The sequence below is a fragment of the Oxyura jamaicensis genome, chromosome 7, assembly GCF_011077185.1.
Source record: "Oxyura jamaicensis isolate SHBP4307 breed ruddy duck chromosome 7, BPBGC_Ojam_1.0, whole genome shotgun sequence".
Taxonomy (NCBI): domain Eukaryota; kingdom Metazoa; phylum Chordata; class Aves; order Anseriformes; family Anatidae; genus Oxyura; species Oxyura jamaicensis.
The window spans coordinates 37,338,712-37,359,222 of record NC_048899.1 but is presented as its reverse complement, the minus strand read 5'-3'; the positions used below and the strand labels follow the sequence as shown (position 1 = coordinate 37,359,222).

At 38.1% G+C, this 20,511-nt stretch overlaps 1 protein-coding gene across 2 annotated transcripts in view; it reads right to left on the bottom strand.

Moving 5' to 3' along the window:
* Positions 1–4,030: 4,030 nt before the first annotated feature.
* EPC2 (enhancer of polycomb homolog 2) overlaps positions 4,031–20,511 on the bottom strand; it is a 39,243-nt gene continuing 22,762 nt past the window's right edge. For both annotated transcript variants that reach the window (XM_035332382.1, XM_035332383.1), the window contains exons 5-14: positions 20,251–20,399; positions 19,848–19,980; positions 18,187–18,378; positions 17,770–17,859; positions 16,060–16,205; positions 15,619–15,962; positions 9,343–9,479; positions 8,766–8,925; positions 6,730–7,063; positions 4,031–5,305 (exon numbers count right to left, since the gene is read on the bottom strand). In XM_035332382.1, coding sequence (XP_035188273.1) covers positions 5,233–5,305; positions 6,730–7,063; positions 8,766–8,925; positions 9,343–9,479; positions 15,619–15,962; positions 16,060–16,205; positions 17,770–17,859; positions 18,187–18,378; positions 19,848–19,980; positions 20,251–20,399 — 1,758 coding nt within the window. In that variant the 3' untranslated portion in view covers positions 4,031–5,232. The remainder of the gene's footprint in view (positions 5,306–6,729; positions 7,064–8,765; positions 8,926–9,342; positions 9,480–15,618; positions 15,963–16,059; positions 16,206–17,769; positions 17,860–18,186; positions 18,379–19,847; positions 19,981–20,250; positions 20,400–20,511) is intronic.

Below are 20,511 nucleotides of genomic sequence, written 5' to 3'. Positions count from 1 at the left end.
CAACCAGTCTAGTCAGATCATCGTCAGGAAGATGGGGGCTGCTGGGAGTTTAAGCATCACTCTATCCCCAGGGCAAGGTTCAATGAAATAACATTAATTCAGGAGCAGTCAGCGAAGCATTAATAGTGAGGGTGGGAAAGCAAGCGCTAGGCTGGCACCAACTGATTCGCGGCTTGCTGCCACCAACTTGTCCCCAGGGCCGAGGCAGGGCAGCTGGGGCTGCTGAAGCAGGGCCTTGCTGCCAGGGGAAGCATCAAAAGCCAGAAGGATGCTGCGGAGGTTCTGAACGTGCAACTAGAACTGGTATTTGTGCCACTCTCGGTCAGTTGCCTCCTGCCCCATTTGCTTTTTGCTAGCTTTATCAGAGTTGCAAAGCTGTATCTGTTCTGCTACGTGTTTTTTCATATTGTTATCTGCTATAGTTTAGTATTATTTCCCTCCTTCACTTACCCCTTGCTCTCTAATTGATCTGTCTACTTTATCCTTCCTGTGTTAATTACCATTGTATTAGTTAAATCAGAGTGCAATGGATTGAAACAAGATGGGACTGAACAGATTTTCCCATTCTTAGTCACAGAAAGTGTCCTATCTTTAGAAAACAAACAGCGTAACAAGGGTGTGGGGAAAAAAAGCAATTCTGCCACAGATAAGGCTCAGGACGTCTCATTTTCTGCACGGGATCTTTTGGGCAATTACGTCTCTTCAACCATGTTTGCACATCCACTGCTTTAAGACGGCTGTGTTCACTAGCAGGAGGATCAACACACAGGTTAAGTACTTGGTAAGCCAGGTGCCTAAGAGGACAGAGCAACGTAAGGATTGCAGCTTGTTTCAAACCCGTCATATTCTTAGCCAATGGACTTTCTTACCAAAGAGAGATGAAATCAATATTACATTCTCTCAGAAGTGCAACTTTGCATTCAGCTCCTTGCCATTTAAGTAAAGCTTTGCAAAATATTTACCCAAATATATTCCCATTTCTTACAGATGTCATTCTCACACTGTCAGTGACTTACTAAAGAGAAATACTGCCATTAAATGCATTTAAGCACTCTACAGATAGCTGTTAGGTCGGTAGGCTCGGAGGCAGACTGCAATTGTTCTTATCTAAGGTCTTCAACATAATGAGTTGGTTGCATTAGAAGAAAAATCCCTACCAGGACACTTTATTCTAGAGGTCTGAGCAGTTCTTCCTGAAAGGTGCTGGAAATTGAGACGGTGCTGACTAGTTGTGAGCATGATGCTGAGTCCACTTCAGGAGAAATCAGTCACCCCCGGAAGGCTGTCTGAGGATTCTGCTTTAAAAGTCATAATTACTGTGAAAAGGAAATAGGAAAGCTGTTATTCCGTACAAAGGAGCTGGAAGCAGGGGAAAACAGACCATCAGGGAAGGAAGTCTCGAAGTCAGAGCCTCAGGACAACAGCAGAGGGCTGCAATAAGCATCGTATTTGTCAGGAAAAAACATCCTACAGTCTCCTATTGTAGAGAATTAAAGAAAAGAGATGGCTCTGAAAATAGAATAGTACGTTGTTTAAGTGATGTTTGGAAAGAGAAAGAAAAGTACTACAGCCGAATTAGAAACAAAATGGAGTAATAGTTTTTCAGACTTAACACTATCGTGCAGTAAGATCTTCTGGGGTACAGTGGGAAGGAAGAACCACAGAGAACTCTTCCATTTTCCTGGGATCAGTTTGGCACAGTTTTCTTGCTTCAGGAGGTGCATCCAGCAACTGCAGAGCTCCCACAAGTACAGCTCAGGAGACAAAACAGAACTTCTGAAAGTTCTCAGCTTTAAGCATTTAAATGCTACGCACTGAGGCCAAATATTAACAGATTAAAGTCTTGGCTTCATGCAGTGAAAGTTAACACTCCAAAGTCACAATGCCTGCAGTTAAGCACATGTCAAAACTCAATAGTTCTTCTGTAAACATATTAGATAAACACAACTAAAACCAGAATCACTGGTTACTACAGAATCTGAAATTTAAAGTACGACTCCACACATTACACTTCGAGTCCAGTATAAATTGCTGTAGATAAATTCAAAAAAAACTTACCTGAACAACGTTCCTGAATACATAATAAAGCAGAAACCACTATTCAAATCAGATTGCAGCTATGCATCATGTTCAAATAAGGGAATTCAAAAAAAATAGCGTAATTTCAGCACCCACTTTTAATACAGTGCACACAAACAACTCAGTTACTGGTATTCCCCACTGTATTCCGGTGTCAGGAGAATGTAGAAGACATTTTCCTCTAAAGAAGTATTTCTACAGACTACAATATTGTTCATCGCTCTCCTCTTCCAGCACTTCAGGCCCACAATTAATTACTAGGAATTCTTAAGACTATTACAGTTCTACTTCACTGTAAAGCTACAACAATCCTAATACTTTAAATGAAACTCATTCAACACATGGCACATTTACCTTTGGAGTTTATCAAATCCTTTTCTCCACCTCATACTTCTCCAGAATCTATTAAAAGCTAGAAGCTGCAGCTAAAGGTTTTTCAGGTAATTAGATGAGGATTAGACTATATCAAGTCATAGATGCACAGCAACCTTAGAGACATTTTCAGTCCAATTTACCATCAAAGTGATCTGCATTTGTAGTGGGAACAGTATCTACTACAGAGCTCAGGAGCTCTAATTTACAAAGCATACAGCTTTCAATCTGCAGAAGAAAGTGACTTTACATTTTTATTAAGCCACAGAAAGGTTTTGGGGCTAAATTACAGAATAAGGCTATTTTTAGGTATCAAGGAGAATAACTCTTTTCTGACTCACACTTGCGACAATTCTGCTTCCGAAAATTCAGTTCCTGCTTCAGACTACATGATCATTGTTCCCAGAAGTGAATCTTGTTCTACAGAAAACTTCAGACAGAGACAAGAAGATCATGTACAATGAGCACCTGGTCAGAAAATGGCAGTTCCGATCAAGGTATGATGCAGAAAGCGATGAATAAGCATTCGCTTGCACACAGGGCTCTCCCTTATGCTGAAAACCCCAGTCCTGCCAGTATGTTTTGCCTGAGCAAGGCAGTAACACTGAAGTGTCACACGTCCCTCCGAGTATTCTTCAAAGATACAATCCAATATTCTCTCTCCTTGTGGACTTGATAGTGAATAGAAGATAAAGCACCAGTTACGCACAACTTAAACCACAACTTAAATCAAAAGCAGCTCCCTATATGACATTTTTAAGAGGGAAAAATATACCGACTTCATGATACACAGGGTAAAATCATACTTTTTTAAAAAAAAATAAAGATGCCAAGTTATTCTTTTAGATTCCTTAAAGACAAATCAAACACCGAACTGCAATGCTAACTGCAGCCCAACTACAATTGACTCTCAGAAAAGAGCACATATCTACACCTACATCACCTCTTCACAGGGATGACAATCCATTCCAAACTTCAGGAATATAAATTACAAGAACTAGCAGAAAAGCAATCTGTGAGCTTACTTTGCATGGTCCCCTGCAAGTGATCAGTAACATACTGGTTTCTGCCAAAGTATGTCTTAGGAAACCAATCTTCCAGCTCCTGGTAGTTAAAAGTAATTTCCTTCAGAAGCAAAAGCAGTTAATGTAATGATCTGACACCTGGCAACCATTATCTGGTGAAGCCCTGTGAAGGTAATCCAGCCATGGGGCTGGCTAGACAGTGTCCTGAGGCTCCCTCCAGCCTCCAAGATTCTGCGATTTATAAGAAATGTGGAACATTACCCAAGTTACAGGTGGAGAACCAAACAGTAGAAAATTCAAATGATTTGACCAAGAAAATACCTGAGGTTATAATATCTGGCAGAACAAGAAGTTGTCCCTTGTCCTGATTATTTCCAAGTCTACTGGACCATCCCTCCCCTACTGTATACTTTAAGAGACAATAAGTCAAACTGAAACCTTTTGGAGAATTAAGTGCACATGCTCCAGTCAAAGTCGTCAAGAGACCTCTCACATCATCTAAAACTTACGCTAGCATTGCTTGCACATTGTGAAATAAACACGTATGCAACATGTCCATGTTTTGATATGTATTTTTATTTCCCTGCAGTTTTCACTTATCAAGAACAAGTAACAGGGAAAGTTGTCTGAACTAGTGCATAAACAAACATTCTGAAACACCACTACACGTATCTAATTTACAAGAACCGTATAAAAAAAGTCACTAAAACACTACACTACGAAGGTGTCCAACGCTTACAGTCAGACTTTTTCCAACCCGTTACTTGCCTTGTAGCCACAGGAAAACTCTCCAAAATTGAAAAGACAATCTTGCCACAACCCTCCCTCCCCCCCACCACCTGGGATGGCTCGATATCTAGACATCCAATAATTATTGCAATGATATATAATGCAATACATACCTGGTAAAATATCCTTTATGTGGTGTGTTACAGTTTTAAAGCCGGTTAAAATATGCAGTCTTCAGATAAAATGTAATCAGTTGAAAATTTTCTCATATCTGCACAATTTCATGTGTGCTAGATGCATAATTTTCCTAGTCAGTTTTTTTCCTGTGTAATTATTTTTTATAAACTGGTATTATAAATAGAAATATACATTCAAAATATATGGAAAAGTGAGTTACTACATTAAATTTGCATGTATCGATCCATCCCTTTCCCCTGCACAGTAATAGAAAATACTATTTTGCCTTGAACTTCATATTTGACAGTGAAATGCCACTAAAGTATTTACCAAAAAGTCCATCTAGTCAAATTGTGAAACAAAATGAACCAAGTGAAAACTTTACATTTCCTTTAGAAAAAAATTACAAGAATTTTGTCTCCTAGCTATGAATCTTTAACTTTTTTTTTTAGACACAAAGTTGGATTTATTTGTACAAGATACAAAATGTAAACATGGCAAAATAAATAGTTAAAACAAGTGATGCAGGATCCCATTTCATGCTCATGATCCCATTAAAGAATTATTTTTTTAATCCATTCAGTTGCAAATTCAAGTGCAAAAGCATGATGATGAATATCTACTATTCAAGTAACAGAAATAATATTGATGATACAAATAAACTATTTTACAAGGTAGTGATTTTCCCAATTTTACAAAATTTACACTATATATCGACTTAATACACGATATAATGATAGTCCATTTAGGTCCATTTTAGTTCTCTGTGATCCACAGAGTGCTGTATTTTGCATTCAGTTGGAATATAAATGACTACACCGTTAGCACAGGTTGAGACACTGGTTTGAGGTTATGTCACTTCCATTGCTACTGTTGTCTCTGCTATGCCATTTAAACCCAGTCGTTCTGGTTCATGGTTCTCTCTGCAACAGAAGAAATATTCAATAATTACACGTAGAATGAAAACATTTCCTTAGGTAATTTCAGTGATTTCTTACAGGCTCTACACGGTTTTACACAGGTGTTACTTGGATCAGGAAGAAACCTTAACGCATACACTAGAAACAGATCACACAGAACTAAATACTGGCATTTAAGAACTGCTTTTGCTCCATTAACACTGCAGTCCCTTCTACAAGATGAACAAATACAATCCAACTTCATTGCATTTAACTGTAAATTACCATCCTAAATTATGGATAAGAGTAATAAAAAGCCTCCAGAAGGAACAAAATCAAGATAGGGCAATATGACTCAGTATCAACTACCAATTATTCTATTAGTGAGCAAGGCATTGTTCTAACCTGTGTTTCTTTCCTGTTCAGTTTCAGCACTAGCACAAGGAATCTTAATTCTTCTGAATGTATTACCATTCCCTGTAGAGAAGCCTAAGGCCTATTCAGCCAAGGTGGTTCTTTTTCAGGCACTTGCTGACACTACTTGAAATACCCCTCTGACTTCATGGAAATAAGAGCTGAACACAATAATGCTACAGAGTTATGCTCTAAAGCACAATTACTAATTTAAGAACAGCTTTTCCTCACTCTATGCAATGACTGCATCATATGCGTGATTTTGCATCTCAGAAGCTCTATTTAACATCTCCATAAGCCACATTTGCTAATGCCCTTTTTCTGATTTCTTAATCCATAAAGAGTTTTGACTTTTTTTGAGCATCGTACAATCCAGAGACATTCAAAGTCCAAATAATGCCTTTTTTTTTTTTAGTAAATTTAGCCAACTGCAAGCTCCTGCCACTCTTGTGAAATATCTAGTTAAGTATCCCAAAATGATAATGCTGCTAGTCAGTATGAATTCTGTTTATTTTTGTATGAATAATTTTATATATTCTTATATAGAGAATTTTATATATATAAGACGCAGGCTGGCTCATATCTGTTTTCTATTTTGCATATAAACATGTGTATTCACATATATATGTATAACAGAGATGCCAGTCTGCATCTTACAATATGGCTACATAGAGCTGTAGAGAGAACGCGTAGAGTTTGAAAGTCTGCAATGAGAAGGGACAACTGAAAACGGTTAAAGTGAAGCCACTTAAACACACTGAAGTTTACCAAAACCAGTGTGCCAAAAATCAGCAGAAGCTATCTGGGCATTCATCTGCAGAAAGACAGTATTGCATCGGCTCTTATCGTTTGTCATAGTCATGCTGAAGACGCCAGCAGCTGGATGTTTTTGTGAGACTGAAGCTACCCCGAGGAATCTCAGAGGGGGAAACAATTCTATTTAGTGCTCTTGAGGGAAGTTGGGGACATCTGCGGAGTTACTCAGGTAGCACAAGTGTAAGACAGAATTGTGCACCAGCGTGCTACACACTTACCTTGCTATACTGCTGATGGCACTGCTAGGAGTTACCTTTGGCACTCTGTCCATACTGGCAGCAACTGTGGCAAGTTTTAAGGCTGTTGGCGATGGTGCTGAAGTCCTTGTATTGATATGCACATTGACTGGAGAAACAACACTGACATTGTTGAGGTGCACTGCGTTAGTCAGGCAAGAATTGTTCATGGGAAGCGTTTGAGGGCTGCTTGTGCACAATGCTGGAATTAAGTGGTTTGTGGTGGTGTGGCCAACTGTCCTTACAAGCTGTACGGTTGAAATCCCTGGGCTGGATGATAAAGCCATGTTGGTGGAGTACAACGTTCTAGAGGTTCCTGTTACAAAGCAAACGTTATTAATTAAAAATATGCAATTACTCAGACTCAAAGTCAAAGATTAAACCCCAGTGGTAACGTTTTAAACGTACATGTCACCAGAATTCTGCATGTAGGTTATTTGTTTTGAAGGATCAAACATGTTTTAGAAACATTCCCAGTTTACACTAACCATCTTAAAATAAATTTCCTTCACAAAAACATCAGAAAGTAAGAGAGGTGACAGTATCACAAAGAGGTTCTGTATTGCTCAACTTTCTGTACCTCATTTTAGGTGTCCTAAATTAAGGGGCAACATTCCCCAGAAAAGTAAATCAAATGTCTCACACCTCAGCTAGGCAACACAGAGACCAATGGAGAAGCCAAGTTTTGATGCTTTGAAGTGCCTCCTCACTTCCCACCTTGCTTGAGTGGCAACACAGAGAGGTTCTGGGGACTGGCATCCCTCAAGGAAGCAAAACTTGGGGTACAGGACCAGGCAATACAGAAGCCCCCTTCCAGAGTATGCAGCAATGCTGTCTGCACTACTGAGTGGTGGGAAATTTGGGGTTCAAATTCCAGCTAAAATCAGGCACAGCTTATATTCAGCCCAAAGGTTCTCAAGTTTCCTCTTGGTATCCTTGGTATTCACTGATCTGTTTTTGATAACAGCAGAATGAGGCAAGTTTTTTCCCTATTCCTGCAAAAAGCTGTCTTCAACTAACATTTTCTAATTTATATCTTCCTATAAGAAGCTGCAATAGCTATTTTCTATCACTGTCATTTACAGCTTTGGAACAGTAGCACAAATCTAATTTTATGTGCATATTTGCAATGTTTTTCATCAGCCATAAAGCTGGTATCAGCATGGTACGCTACCACGTGCCCGATCTTATCCCCCTCCAAACACTACCCTCTCAGATGTGATATTACAGCAAGTTATATATACATTGTCTTTTTCTTCCTGGAACTGTTCCAGTATATTGATTTTATTCAGCTGTGGCTTTTTCTCCTGTCTATTCATTTCATTTCATCATTAACCCAGCCTGGCAGAAGGTCTATAAAACTAATCACATCATTAGCTATTAAAACAACAAATTACTATGAAAGCCTTTTATTTGTTATGGCAAATTCAAATAACATTTCTCTCTCGGTAACATGGCAACTGCACCAGGCTGACCAGCACTGCTCCTTTGATAACAGAGGGCCAGAAGTGGGGGGTTGTAGTAAGGTAGTGAACGCCGCTTTTGCTTAAATTTGGGAGGAATCCTAAATGCAATGAAATCTGAAACTTATGGTAACGTCCGAAGAATTGCAAGTAGTTGATTAGTAGGATTTCATCTGAATATGGAAGTGAAATAATAACCACACAACATAGCAACTTCTCTTACTTTCTTTTAAAAGCATTTAACTATTTTTAAGCATTTTTTGTGTGTCAATGTGTAAAGTGCTAGCAGTAATGGCTTTGATCATAACAGATTATTAAGAGATAGAGCCTACAAAAGAAAACAGGAACAATGTTTACAATACCAAGGGTAAATACCACAGTTACTACCATACTAACCTGCAAGCCATTGCACAAAATCATTTAAAAGTAACATTTAAAATTGTAGCTGCTACTACTACTGCTATAACTCAAATGCATTGTTTTGAAAATACGAAACAAGCCAGTATGACATATTCTCAACCCTGCATGAGATCACAGGTTTTAAGAAATCATCACCTGAAGGCTGGACAACACCATTAATATTGTTGTGGCTGGTGTTTTGTTCCTTCGTTACCTCACTGCGACTCGGAGCAGGTGCACTGACCACTGCAGATGCAGCAAAGTGGGCACTGGCTGAATCAAGTGTTTTTGACATACAGTCAGAGGTGCTGGAGCCCTGCAGGAATGACAAAAAAATGGATTTATAATTATGCAAGTAAAGAGAGAAATACCACATTTGGATAGGCTGTAACACACAATTACCAGCAAATAAATAAGTCTCTTGCTCAACTTTTAAAGCGCAGTCATAGTATACAGACAGAGAAAACAACCCCCTCAACAGGTTGTGATGTTGAAGTTTAAAAAGTTCTCATTCCAAAAAAGAGAAAACAAAGGCAGTCTGTGCTATAGCTGGCACAAGTATCTTCCAGGCACTATAAAGTAAACTGGAAAAGCATTTTGACCAAAACCTGTTCTATATTCCTTCTGAAATATAACAACACTTCCATAAATGTTACAACTAGCTTATAAGAGATTAAAACCACAGCTATCAAAAGGAAGATGGAAGCACGTGACAACTTTTCAGGTGCATTACCTGTGCTTTCGGATGTGTCTGTTGCGAGGAATGCTGAGATTGCTGTTTCTGTTGAAGCTGAGCAAGTTGTTGCCTCTGCATTTGAACTAACTGCTGTTGATGTGTCTGAAATTGTTCTTCTGTGATACCCCCTGTTACTACGGAAAAGAAAGGGCAGCCGGTGTGAAATATGCCTGCACAAAACAAATACAGCTAAGATGCAAGAATGGACCAGTGCTGGATGACAAGTGAGTGAGAACAACTTATACTGTGTTAGATGCTTGCAAAGATCTTCATATATTCCTACGTAAAAGAGAGGCCATGCTAAATTTGTTCAGTGTTCTTTTAACGTTGATTCAATTTATAACAAAAGGATTCACAGCTCTCTCTGCTTTTAAGCAGCCTCGATCTTTGGTAGTTGTCTCTCCAACAGCTTGAAGCAAAAGCTTTGAGAAATTCTTTTCCTGGTTTCCAGAGAACTACAACACCCTAAAAATCACACTGAGGAAGAAGTACACTAAGCTCAGCTCTCACAGTAAACACTTGCAGTTTATTCCGGTACAACCTTCCTTCCTATAGTCCTTAACTGTTGCCCTCTCCTCTGATACCAGAAGGTGCTACGTGAAGGAAGCACAGCCCTAACACTTGACAACACCTACTTCAAGAGCAATGCGTTCGGTAAGTGCTAGCTTACATGGGTCACTCGTATGGCTGTATACCAACTGGTTCAGTACACATCGATCCTCACTTGAAAGGATGGGAAACTAATACACAACAAAGCTAATCTCCATGTCTAAAACAATGTTTGCAAATACCACAGAGCAATGTTTACTTAGCAAATCCAGTCTGACCTTCCAATTTCACACTTCACTTTTTGCTGAAGTTCCACCTGAATGGGATTTTCTTTCCTATTAAACTTGCTCCATTGAAAAGAAGTTTGAGTGACGTACTGAATTTATTTGCAAGCAGCAAGTTAGCACTACCCCGTGCTCCCAACAAGCAAGGAAGGGAATGGTGCAGTCAAGAAAAATGGTTTTCAATATCCCCTATCCATCCACCCCAGAACTGCAAATACGGTACATTCAAAATACTGCCTAGTGTTTAATGGTACCCCTGAGTTTTGTGCAGTCAGTACTAACCTGAAAACTAAGTTTTCCTAGGAAAAAGTAAAAAGAATTCATTTTTCAGAGATTCCTGTTTACTATACTTCAATATTTTGAACTGTATTTTTTGAAGAGTGAAGCTGTTAATCTCAAACACCTGGATTCTGCAGGAGTATCATTTATGTCACCAAGAGACAATGAGCTAGCAAAATCTGAAGTGAGCTATCTTTCAGGGTCTGGGCTTTTCATTTACTAGCTGCAGCACTCCTGTAGCACAGCTGTCCTGAAATCTTCTTTTGAGGAGGTGCCAAAGTGAAGACTGGCTATTTAGAAATTACTAGGGAAACCTCTCCTCTACTGCTACTTCATTAAAACAAGCTTCAGCTATGTAAGGAGGGCACTTAATCCCATGATTTATACAGTTAATCCTATTAGATTATTGGAATTTTACTACCAATTCCAACATATTCTAGAAATCCCTCCCCCCGTTAATTGGGCTTTGTTCCCCATGAAGATTTGTACCTGCTACCACAAGCATTTAACTCCCAGTTCAGTCAGCAAAACCTGCTAGGTTCCCTCACAACAGGCTCCCAAAATGTGTTTCGTTACTAAAGGCAACCGAGCCAGGAACAGCGTTATGGAACATTACGTATGTATGTAATTCTATTTTTAAGCTCTGAGGTAACAAATTCCAGAGCATGTCTTTTGTTTTGTTAAAAATATTTCAGAACCAGCTTATATGTCATGCAAAGAAACGTCCAAAATGCATTTAGCCACAGTTAGCCATTATTTGTCTGCGGTTAAGGGGCATTTATCTAGACTCCAAGTCCCATTCTGCTACGAATTGTAAAGACAATATAGAAACCAGTCTCCACTGCAGGCCATCATCCAGTTTAAAGGCTAGCTTTTGTATCAATCACATGTTTTCAACCTCCCTCCTTTCTCAGTTTGACACGAAGCCATGGCACACAGTTACAGGGAAGATTACCCTGGTAATGTCACAATTACTTGCTCCCCATTTACATGTTTCAACTCCTCTCGGTTCGGTACCTGTCACCAGATGTTTATTCAGTCACACTGAGCTCGACTGTTATAAAACAGCAGCTGTTCATTAGCATGTTTACTGTCATTTCCTTCTGCAAAAACCAAACAGATGAAGGGTCTTTAAAAAAATCTAACTCCTGCAATACCCCAAAGTTAGCCTCTACGGTCATGATAAGTACAAGGGTTCTATACTTTTCATAAAAATAGGATTTTTCTTTTTAGTTAATTGACCACAGTCTGGCTGTGAGTGAAGTACTACAACAGAAAAGCATAGAAAGTCAATGTGAAATTAAGTCTTTTAGTTTCCTCTCCTCCTCCTTCACATCTTAGGCTTAGACTAGTATGTCATTTCTCTTAGGATTTGAAGGCTTTAATCAAAGATCATCTCTCAGGCTGCCCAAAAAGGTGGTACTTCCTTAATCTAATTACTTCTACATGGTATTTAATTCTGGAAAAAATACCTCTAAAAGGTAAACGCTTGTTCTGTAAGCCTAATTCTTCAGCTAAGAATGCTGGTTTCTTTTGTATCGAGGGCCATGGTAACTAAACAGATACCATTTGAGTGGGTCACTGGAACTGGCAGCTGAAGCAGACTGGAAGCCAAACACAATACCACGTCCTGTAAACTGCTGAAAACTTCGCCTGAAGTCTACATCTTACTTCAGTTCCATAAACAAGGTGAGTTGCACCCTCGCAATTCAGACAGCCAGTTTAATATTAGTTTGCCGATGTCAGTAGTGCCATCCATAAATTCCTATAGGTTCCTCCTAACTTCCTTCCTCCACCACCTATCCTAATTACCAGCTGCATCCCATCAGCAGTTTGTCATTTTAGGTTTAACAGAATTCTTCCAAAATTGGCTTTGGCAAAGAAACCAGCTTAGCTTTTCAGATAGAGTGTGTAAGACTTCAGAAAGTTTACACAACTGATCAAACGGATAAGATGGTTTCAGTGACCTTGTCTCAGAGTTCCTCAAATTCACTTCTCCCATTTGAGGTTGTTACAACACAAGCAAGAGAAAAAAATTAGCATGGAACAGGGGCTCTCTAGTCATGCACTGATTAGACACTTTCACAAAAAGACTGATTCTTTAAGTCGTTCTTGCTGCATGTTCAGTGCCTAGCATTCAGGAAATGCCTTTGTAATAGTTGTTTTATTTAATATTAAGTGAAAATATGACGCAGAATTAACTTTAAATATTCTTGTGCACCGAAAACCAAAGCAAGCAACTCCAAGTCTTCTCTAAACTAGAAACAGTTTTAGTACTGTTGTCATTTCCTCCACACATTGCTTTATGCTTGCAGGTAAATCTCTAAAATTAACTGATTTCAACAAATACCTCTCAAACAGAATTATTTTAATAAGTCCAGTAGTGGTACCTGTGCTGACTTAATGCACAACCAGACTTTGATTAGCCCTTCTAAAATATGCTATTTACTAATGAGCAAATCTAAAACTGGTTCCTCTTGGTGGCTCAATTACTTGGTAAAGAATTTTGTTACCTCGTGGCATCTGATCTTTTAATAGAATGACCAGATCTGTTTTGGAATTTGAATCCGGAAAAGGTCTTCAAAAACTGGAAATTGCGTAATGTACTTCAGCTATGGAGGTATCACTATTCTCACCCAAATGCAGTCTTCAGGCAGATTGTCCGGGTTATACAACATAAATAAGTTACCATTTCTCTACAAAGTGGCTTAGAACCATCAGATTTTGTTTCATGCATTTTAACCTGTTTCTCTATTACCTCTATCACTAAAATATGTATCACTCTATCCTTTCATTTTAGTTCTTTCCCTAACAGTTCAAATCCTAAAGCATGTGAGTGCTAGTAATCATAGTAACTATGAGCTCTGTCATTAATTTACCACGTAGCACCAACGATTTTCTTCTTTAGTCTTGATGAGACTGTTACCTGATTAAGAGCTTTTTTCCTATGTATACACAGTTCCTTACCAAAACAGAGCCCTTCCCTCCCACCCCCCGCCTTCGCTGAACACATTGCTTAAATGCTGTTCTCATTTTTGTTGCATTATGTGCTATCCATCCTCTAGCTATTACATACTAAAGCCAGGTATGGATATTTAACACATCTCTTCAGCCTTTTTCTTTCACTTAGATACATCACCTTGCACCCCAAGATATTCCCCTACATTTTTTAGGTGTACTCCATCCTCAGGAAAGAGGAGTCTCCAAAGCAGCATTCAAAGCCTTAAGTAGTATGTAAACTTAAAAGTTTATATCTAGCTAATCCCTCAATAATCTACTGATACTTATACTATCATCAAAAATTCTACAGAAAAATCAACTTATCCTGTATCTTTTTTAAGCAACTTTCCTTACCTTGATGCCATCATACTTTTTTCATTCAAACAGAAATCTTGCAGTTTTACTTGCTCCTCTTACATAAAGAACTATCAGCAAATTCTTCGTTGTTCCTTACGGCTTATGGTCCGTGCTTCACGTCCTTAACTCTGACAAATAATATTCCCTTCTATTTTCTGCATTTGCTTTAACACCACATCTCTTGATTCTTATCAATAATCCCATCACACAAAACTGCCCCTTTCTGCTACAGGTGCAACTCTCCAGCCCTTCAAGTTCCTTACAAAAAGAAATTGTACAAAATATGATCATAGCACGTTACATCCATTCTCTTCATACAGCAGAAAATTATTCTTGTGCAAATCTCTCCATGAGAGAGAATACAACATAAAGGTTGCAATGACTATGTTGAGAAATAAGTTTAATATACAAGTACTAGGCTGCAATAAGCATTCTGTGCTTATGTCGGTACTATGCTGATGCTATTCAATAAGCTAACACTCAATCTTTTAAAATCATAATGTAAAGAAAATTGCTTTTGTCTTCAGGAAATAGAATTTCTACACATGAATTTCTAAAGGTATGTTATTAAAGATTAAATTCCAAATCCTCTGACTTTAAAAGAGATGGACCATTCCACATCCACATGAAGTTAATTACAGGATTTGGAATCAGCCAACTGTGTCCTCTAATTATCCTGTTTTACAACATCAAGTTCTGTAAGCACACAATAGATAGGAAAATACTCAGATGTTTACTGATGCTTGGTAATAGATCTGCTGGCATATCTCCAATGATTTGGCATTTTAAAGAATATGTTTACTAGTATAAAAGGGACAATGCTCAATTTTAAGTAATTACAACTCCTAGTGTATGAAGCAAATAAGACCAATAATGTAAATTTAAAGCATTTTTTTTTCCTTCTGTTAGTTTTAATTCCAATGTAAGTGCTTCTACATCCAGATAACTAAAAAGAGATACAAAGATCAGAATAACATTGCATGTATTTTATATTCTTGTGAAGATGCTACTAGAGATCTTCTTTACTTTAAATGCAAAACTGTTTCTATGTGAACTGCTGTCTTGCTTATTTAGGGTTATGAGGTCATAGAGCTGAATAGCAAAAGACTGGCTATGAGAGCAAGAGATCACCTTTAAGGGAAAAGGAGATCCCTTATCACTCTTAATCTACACTTGTTGATTTTCTCATAGAGCATCCAGCATTCTCCACTGACTGTCTACACCACTGGAGGCTTCTACTGTCAAAATTTTTACTATGACGGATCAATAGAAAACAGTTTTGCAACTCCTTCGTGCCTGCTCACTAAGTTCACTAACTCACTACTGCTTTCTTGAGATGTTTAACAGGATTTAAAAAAAAAAAAAAAACAACAACATGACCCTGTTGCTGCTGTATTCCCACCCCACCCTCCAAAAAAAAAAAAAAAAACCTCACTGCTTCTCTTTTGCATTCATAAAGAGCATAATTCCATCCTTATAGAATTTTTGGCCAATACACGTCTAAGGACTCAATCACATGTAAGCAATCCTGACGTACAAGCAGAATCCCTCCTTTGCATATTACTTGTTTAAGTCTAGTTTTAAGTCTAGTGCTTTATCAAGTTTCTATTGAAACTCAAATTAAAGCAGGAGGAAGAGGACTGTTTGAAGAAAAATTCTAAGAAATATAAAATAGTTACCTTGCATCTTTGGTTCAGTTACATATCACTAGTGAAGATGTTATCAGTCCAGTCCCAAGTACAGAAACAAAAAACCCACTGAATTTAATAGTTTCAGTCCCATAAGAATTCAAATCCTTGCCTACCTGATATGCCATTCTTGCTGGTGTTCAATAAAGCTACAGATGCTGCAGAAACTCTTTTGTTATTCACAGTCTGCCCTGGTTTCCTTGAGGTACATTCTTCACTATCACTGTCCTGGAGATTTAGTAGCCTTGGCTGAAAACACTGCAGTCGACATGATCTGATATTGCTTAGTATTTCAGAAAGGGTCAGTCTGTTTTCACAACGTTTATTGGAAGCATTGGTCCGTGAAAAATTAGAAGAATAGTCTAAAGTCTGGGAAGAGCTTGAAAAACTGTTCAGCATTTCCGGGTCAATCTGCCTCAAGACAGGATCATGTTCTGTAGATATTCGGTCCATTATAACCCTGATTAAAAAAATGAAAAAAATTATATGTTAGTTCAATTCTTTCTGAATACTCTTATCCTTTGAAGGGTAACAAAGTAAAAATAATGCAATTGTACCTTCCACCCCTGCCAACTCGTCTTCTCGCAAATCCTATACATCTTCTTGGAATTGTAAGGGTTGTAAGGCAATGCCTGAACCTCAGTTTGTCCAATTCTGCCAATTCTGAATTCTCATATGAAGAATTCATTTGGTCCAAACGAGGCTGTAAAGAATAAAGAAAAGGCAATTTCGCACTGAGTGGTTAGGTTACTAAACTATTTTAGAATGTGCAACCCAGTATTAAAAATACTGAAGATGTCCACAGTTACCACAGGATTCTGTCCTACTCAGACAGGTTCACCCGCCCCCCTACCTCTATCTGATAACAGCTCATCTGACATTTTGTCACAAGGTATAAGAGACAGGGAGCGATTCTCTCATTGTTACAGCCTCTGAGTTTCAGGCTCTTAGTAGCCCATGGATTACCTGCATGAAAGGCCGCATCTTGACTATGTTTTATAATCAGCTGATGGCCTACCCTTCACAAATTTGTCTAAGCCTGTTAGTAAGGGGTCAGTAGGATAAAAGCTTTTGTCTGTAAAACTATATATATACACAATGAAAAAGTTACCAACGGAACCTCCTAAAAGTATATGCACGACTCCAGTGTTAAGCATCACCCTATGAAAGAGTAGGTTTAGTACTTATTGTGACCAAATACCCAGGCAGCCTGTTCGTTTATCTGGGATCCCACTGAATCAGCTGTACAAAGCAGTGCCAACCATTCCCAAGTCAGACAACGGGGAACCTAAGTGCATAGATATTTTTCAAAAGGGGATCCTAAATGTGCAATTTAGCCTTACTTGTGAAACCCACACCACCAGAGGTAACAGATGCTGATCTGCACAGCCTTTGTTCAATACACAGCATTCCATTACCTCACCCTGATTTGCCAAACCAACTTACCTTAGGGTAGTTTTATTACTCCAAGTCTTCTTTATAATAAACTCAAAGCTGCATAATCTTTACAAACAAAAATGCTGTGTGCTTTCTGAAATGCCTTATGTGACAGTAATAAATATTCTTTAAAATCTATTTTCATGATCAAATGAAACCTACAGCAACAGAAGTGCTACAGGTTCAATCTACATAAAGAGATAAACAAAGATAAATGGCTTCAGGAGTTAAAAATGCAGCCTAACATTAAGCCACTGAAATAACCTGTTTCTAAGGAGCAATAGTGAAGTACCAGAAAATAATCAAAATACGAGATTTCAGTCATCTTGACTTCTTTTGGCAAAGTTAACTCAAAGGGCAATAAGAAAGCATTAATTTTACACAAGAGAGAAGCTCGCAATGATTTCAAAATAAAGTTTGGACCTAACTCCACAGAAAACTCTTTTAACAGGTTAGCCTCTCCACTTCCACAGCCAAATTTACTCTGTGCCCCAGCAGAATCTCTCAGAAGGTCTGAGAACTGAGACAACTAGCAGCTAACGAGCTTCACACGCTGGCAATAAAAGATGTATTAGGAAAAAGTGAGGGAGCTGGGGGGAGTCGTTCCTTTTTGGCTATGGCTCAGTTGGGCTGCTGGCAGTGCATTGTATTACCTTTAGGTAATTGGGATAGACAAGGAGAAATATTCTTGTGAAAAACTGTTTTCTTTGGTTTCACCAAATCATCAAGGCTTTGATAGTGAAAGTGGGAAACAGAAGAACTGTTATATTTGCACTAAATAAAAATGACAAAGCTAAAAAACCACATTACATCCAACAGCAGATGCTTACAGCATAATACTGGCATCCTGCTCTTCTCCTGAAAGCACAAGGTCCATCAGGATCATTTTCCTCTTCTGCTTCTGATATTGGTGAGGGTACCTAAACCAGAAAAGAAAGTAATTCTTCAACTGCCATATGTATATAATAACATGCATGTATTAAAGTATTTAATATAACTCATTAGCTCATCTAGTAAAAATGTATTTTATGCAAGTCCATATAATATGAATTGACATTTCTATAATAAATACAATTTTCTGTGAAACATAGCTTAGAACATAAAGGAAAATCTCAAAATCAATGCAACTGTCTTACATATAAAGCAATCGTCCAACAGTTATTTTCTATTTCAAACTATGCTGTCCAAATTACAGGTAGTTGAGTTTTTCATTCTCTGTAGGCTAAAGTTTTATAACAGATTAATACCTGCGGGAACTCATCTTCATCTGAACTGTGGAAGTCATACTGTTTAATATCACTCTTGTTGATAACAGGCAAGGGCTCAGCAGAGGGCTGTTGAGGAGTTACCACACACTCTATTTTAGGTTTCTTTAGATACTTCTTCTTTTGACGGACAACATCTGATACCTCCTCCTTGAGAGATGAATGATGAGGATGCTGTTTGTGAAGAACACACACAACATGTCAGCTAATGAAGTGATTAATCTTGTTTCTTCATTTTGTGCTTTAGAAAAATATTACTGCTCATCTTGCAGAGCCTCTCAACATGCAGCACTTGCAAACAACTTCAGACACACAATGCAAAGTTTATTGAAAATATCTGAAAAAACAACTTGCTTCTAATTGTCTTTAGAGATATTTATTAATAAACTTAAAGCTTTCAAGCTAAATGACTAAGTTGACTTTTTCTAAGTACGCTCAGTATGTTATAATTGGAAATCTTACTCCAATTATGTTCTCAAGCCTCAGTTTTCTTTATTAATCATAATTTTCTTAACTGCTCAAAAACTTTTCACAAGAAACATTAAGTTTTGTTTTCTGTTTCTTGCATTGTTCCCATCTTTTGTAAGATTTAATCCTATTAGCTTTTAAAGTTTATTTTTTAAGGTTTTGCTAACAATTACCACTTTTCAATAGCTGACTAAAACTAACTCCAGTGACAGAACTCAGCTGCATAACCAGAGATGAGAAACAGAAGGCTGAACAAAAGAGAACCAAGGAGAGGGATTTGTATCACATTCAGTGACCACTGGGTGTCGCAGGTGCTAAATACAAACTTCAAAAGGTGTTCAACTTGTAACTTGTATTCCAGATTCTTTCTCAAAAAGCACATCTTGATTCGAATGTGTGTGATTATACACTAACAGCCATCAAGTCACACAGACACAAGTGAAAACAAGCTTACAACTAACACAGTCTCGTAAAAGTGAGCAGAAACACTAAGAATCCAGTAGTTTGCTACAGACATGTCGCATAGCATGTCTCCATGCAGGTCCTTCCTGTACTTCATTTCATTCCCAGTGTAAATACCTTGCTAATGAGCAGTGGACATGCCTCAGTAATAACTCTACTGCTCTTACAAATTCCATTTAATGGTTTTAAAACATTAGATGCTCGCAACATTTTTTCCTGTTGCTTGCAACAAGAGACAGCAGTTATATTCTTCTGTCTGCAAATGTTACCAAAAATCACCTCAACAGTTCAGAATAGCTTCTGCAATCCTTGAGCATTCTAGCTGTAAACCAGCAATCTGACTCTTTGCACTGAAGGCTGATCAGTATTCAGGGACAGCGCTACCAGAAAAAAAAAAAAAATCAGTGCTCTGGTCTCCTGTCAGAGGGAAAAGGAAAAATAATCCCCTCTATTTTGTAGCCTGAAGTCCTGACTCCCACATAAAGCATTCATGCTTACATCATCCTAAAATGTAATAGACAGAACTGTGAGAAACAGAGTGATTACTACAATGCTGCTGTTTGGTGATGCAGGCCAATTTGAAAACTTCTGCTTGTTTCATGTTTGCCCTCTTTCTCAAATAAGAGATTGCTAGACAGCCTTCCAATGCATACATCTGCAGGGTACATCCAGAAAAACAGGTAACAACTGACTTGCAGCAGAAGAAAGCTTACCTTAATTTTACATTCTTGAACTTTGTGATGATTTCCATTATGAAGAGTGGATGGAGTTGTGCTCATCTCTTTTTCAGGTCTGTTAAGCTTCACTTCATTGAGTATTTCACCTCCGTAATCACCTAAATGGTACCTTCAATTGGAAAAAAAACATGGTTAAAAATAAAACAGTGCATTTCCACTGGGAAATGTCAGAAGAACAAGTAACAAGGTGCATAATACCCTTCTGTTTTAGCTTCTGAACTCTAACTTCTGAACTAAGCAATGTAAGCCTTCAGCCACGCATGTTGGCTGAAGGCTAGCATCCACACAGAAAGAAGTTACAGGTGTCTTCAAAATTATTTAATGAAAATCAAGGCCTTAGCATTATAGATGACTTTATATAGACAATTTCAAAGTTTACCTTTTCTCTACAACTTCCAATGTTAAATGCAATAGCTCGCGTTTTGTTTTCTCTCTTCTCTTAATCATCTCCAAAATTGTTATGGCTCTGCTAAACTCTCTTCTCAATTTCAACATCTTCTCGTAAGATGCTTCATCATTCTTTCGATTCTATTGAAAAATTAAGGAAAATTTCACATCAAAAGGAAAACCTGTGAGGCGTAACTAGCAACAACTCTGAAAAACACACCATACTGCTGCTGCAAATGAGAATCAGTAGTAC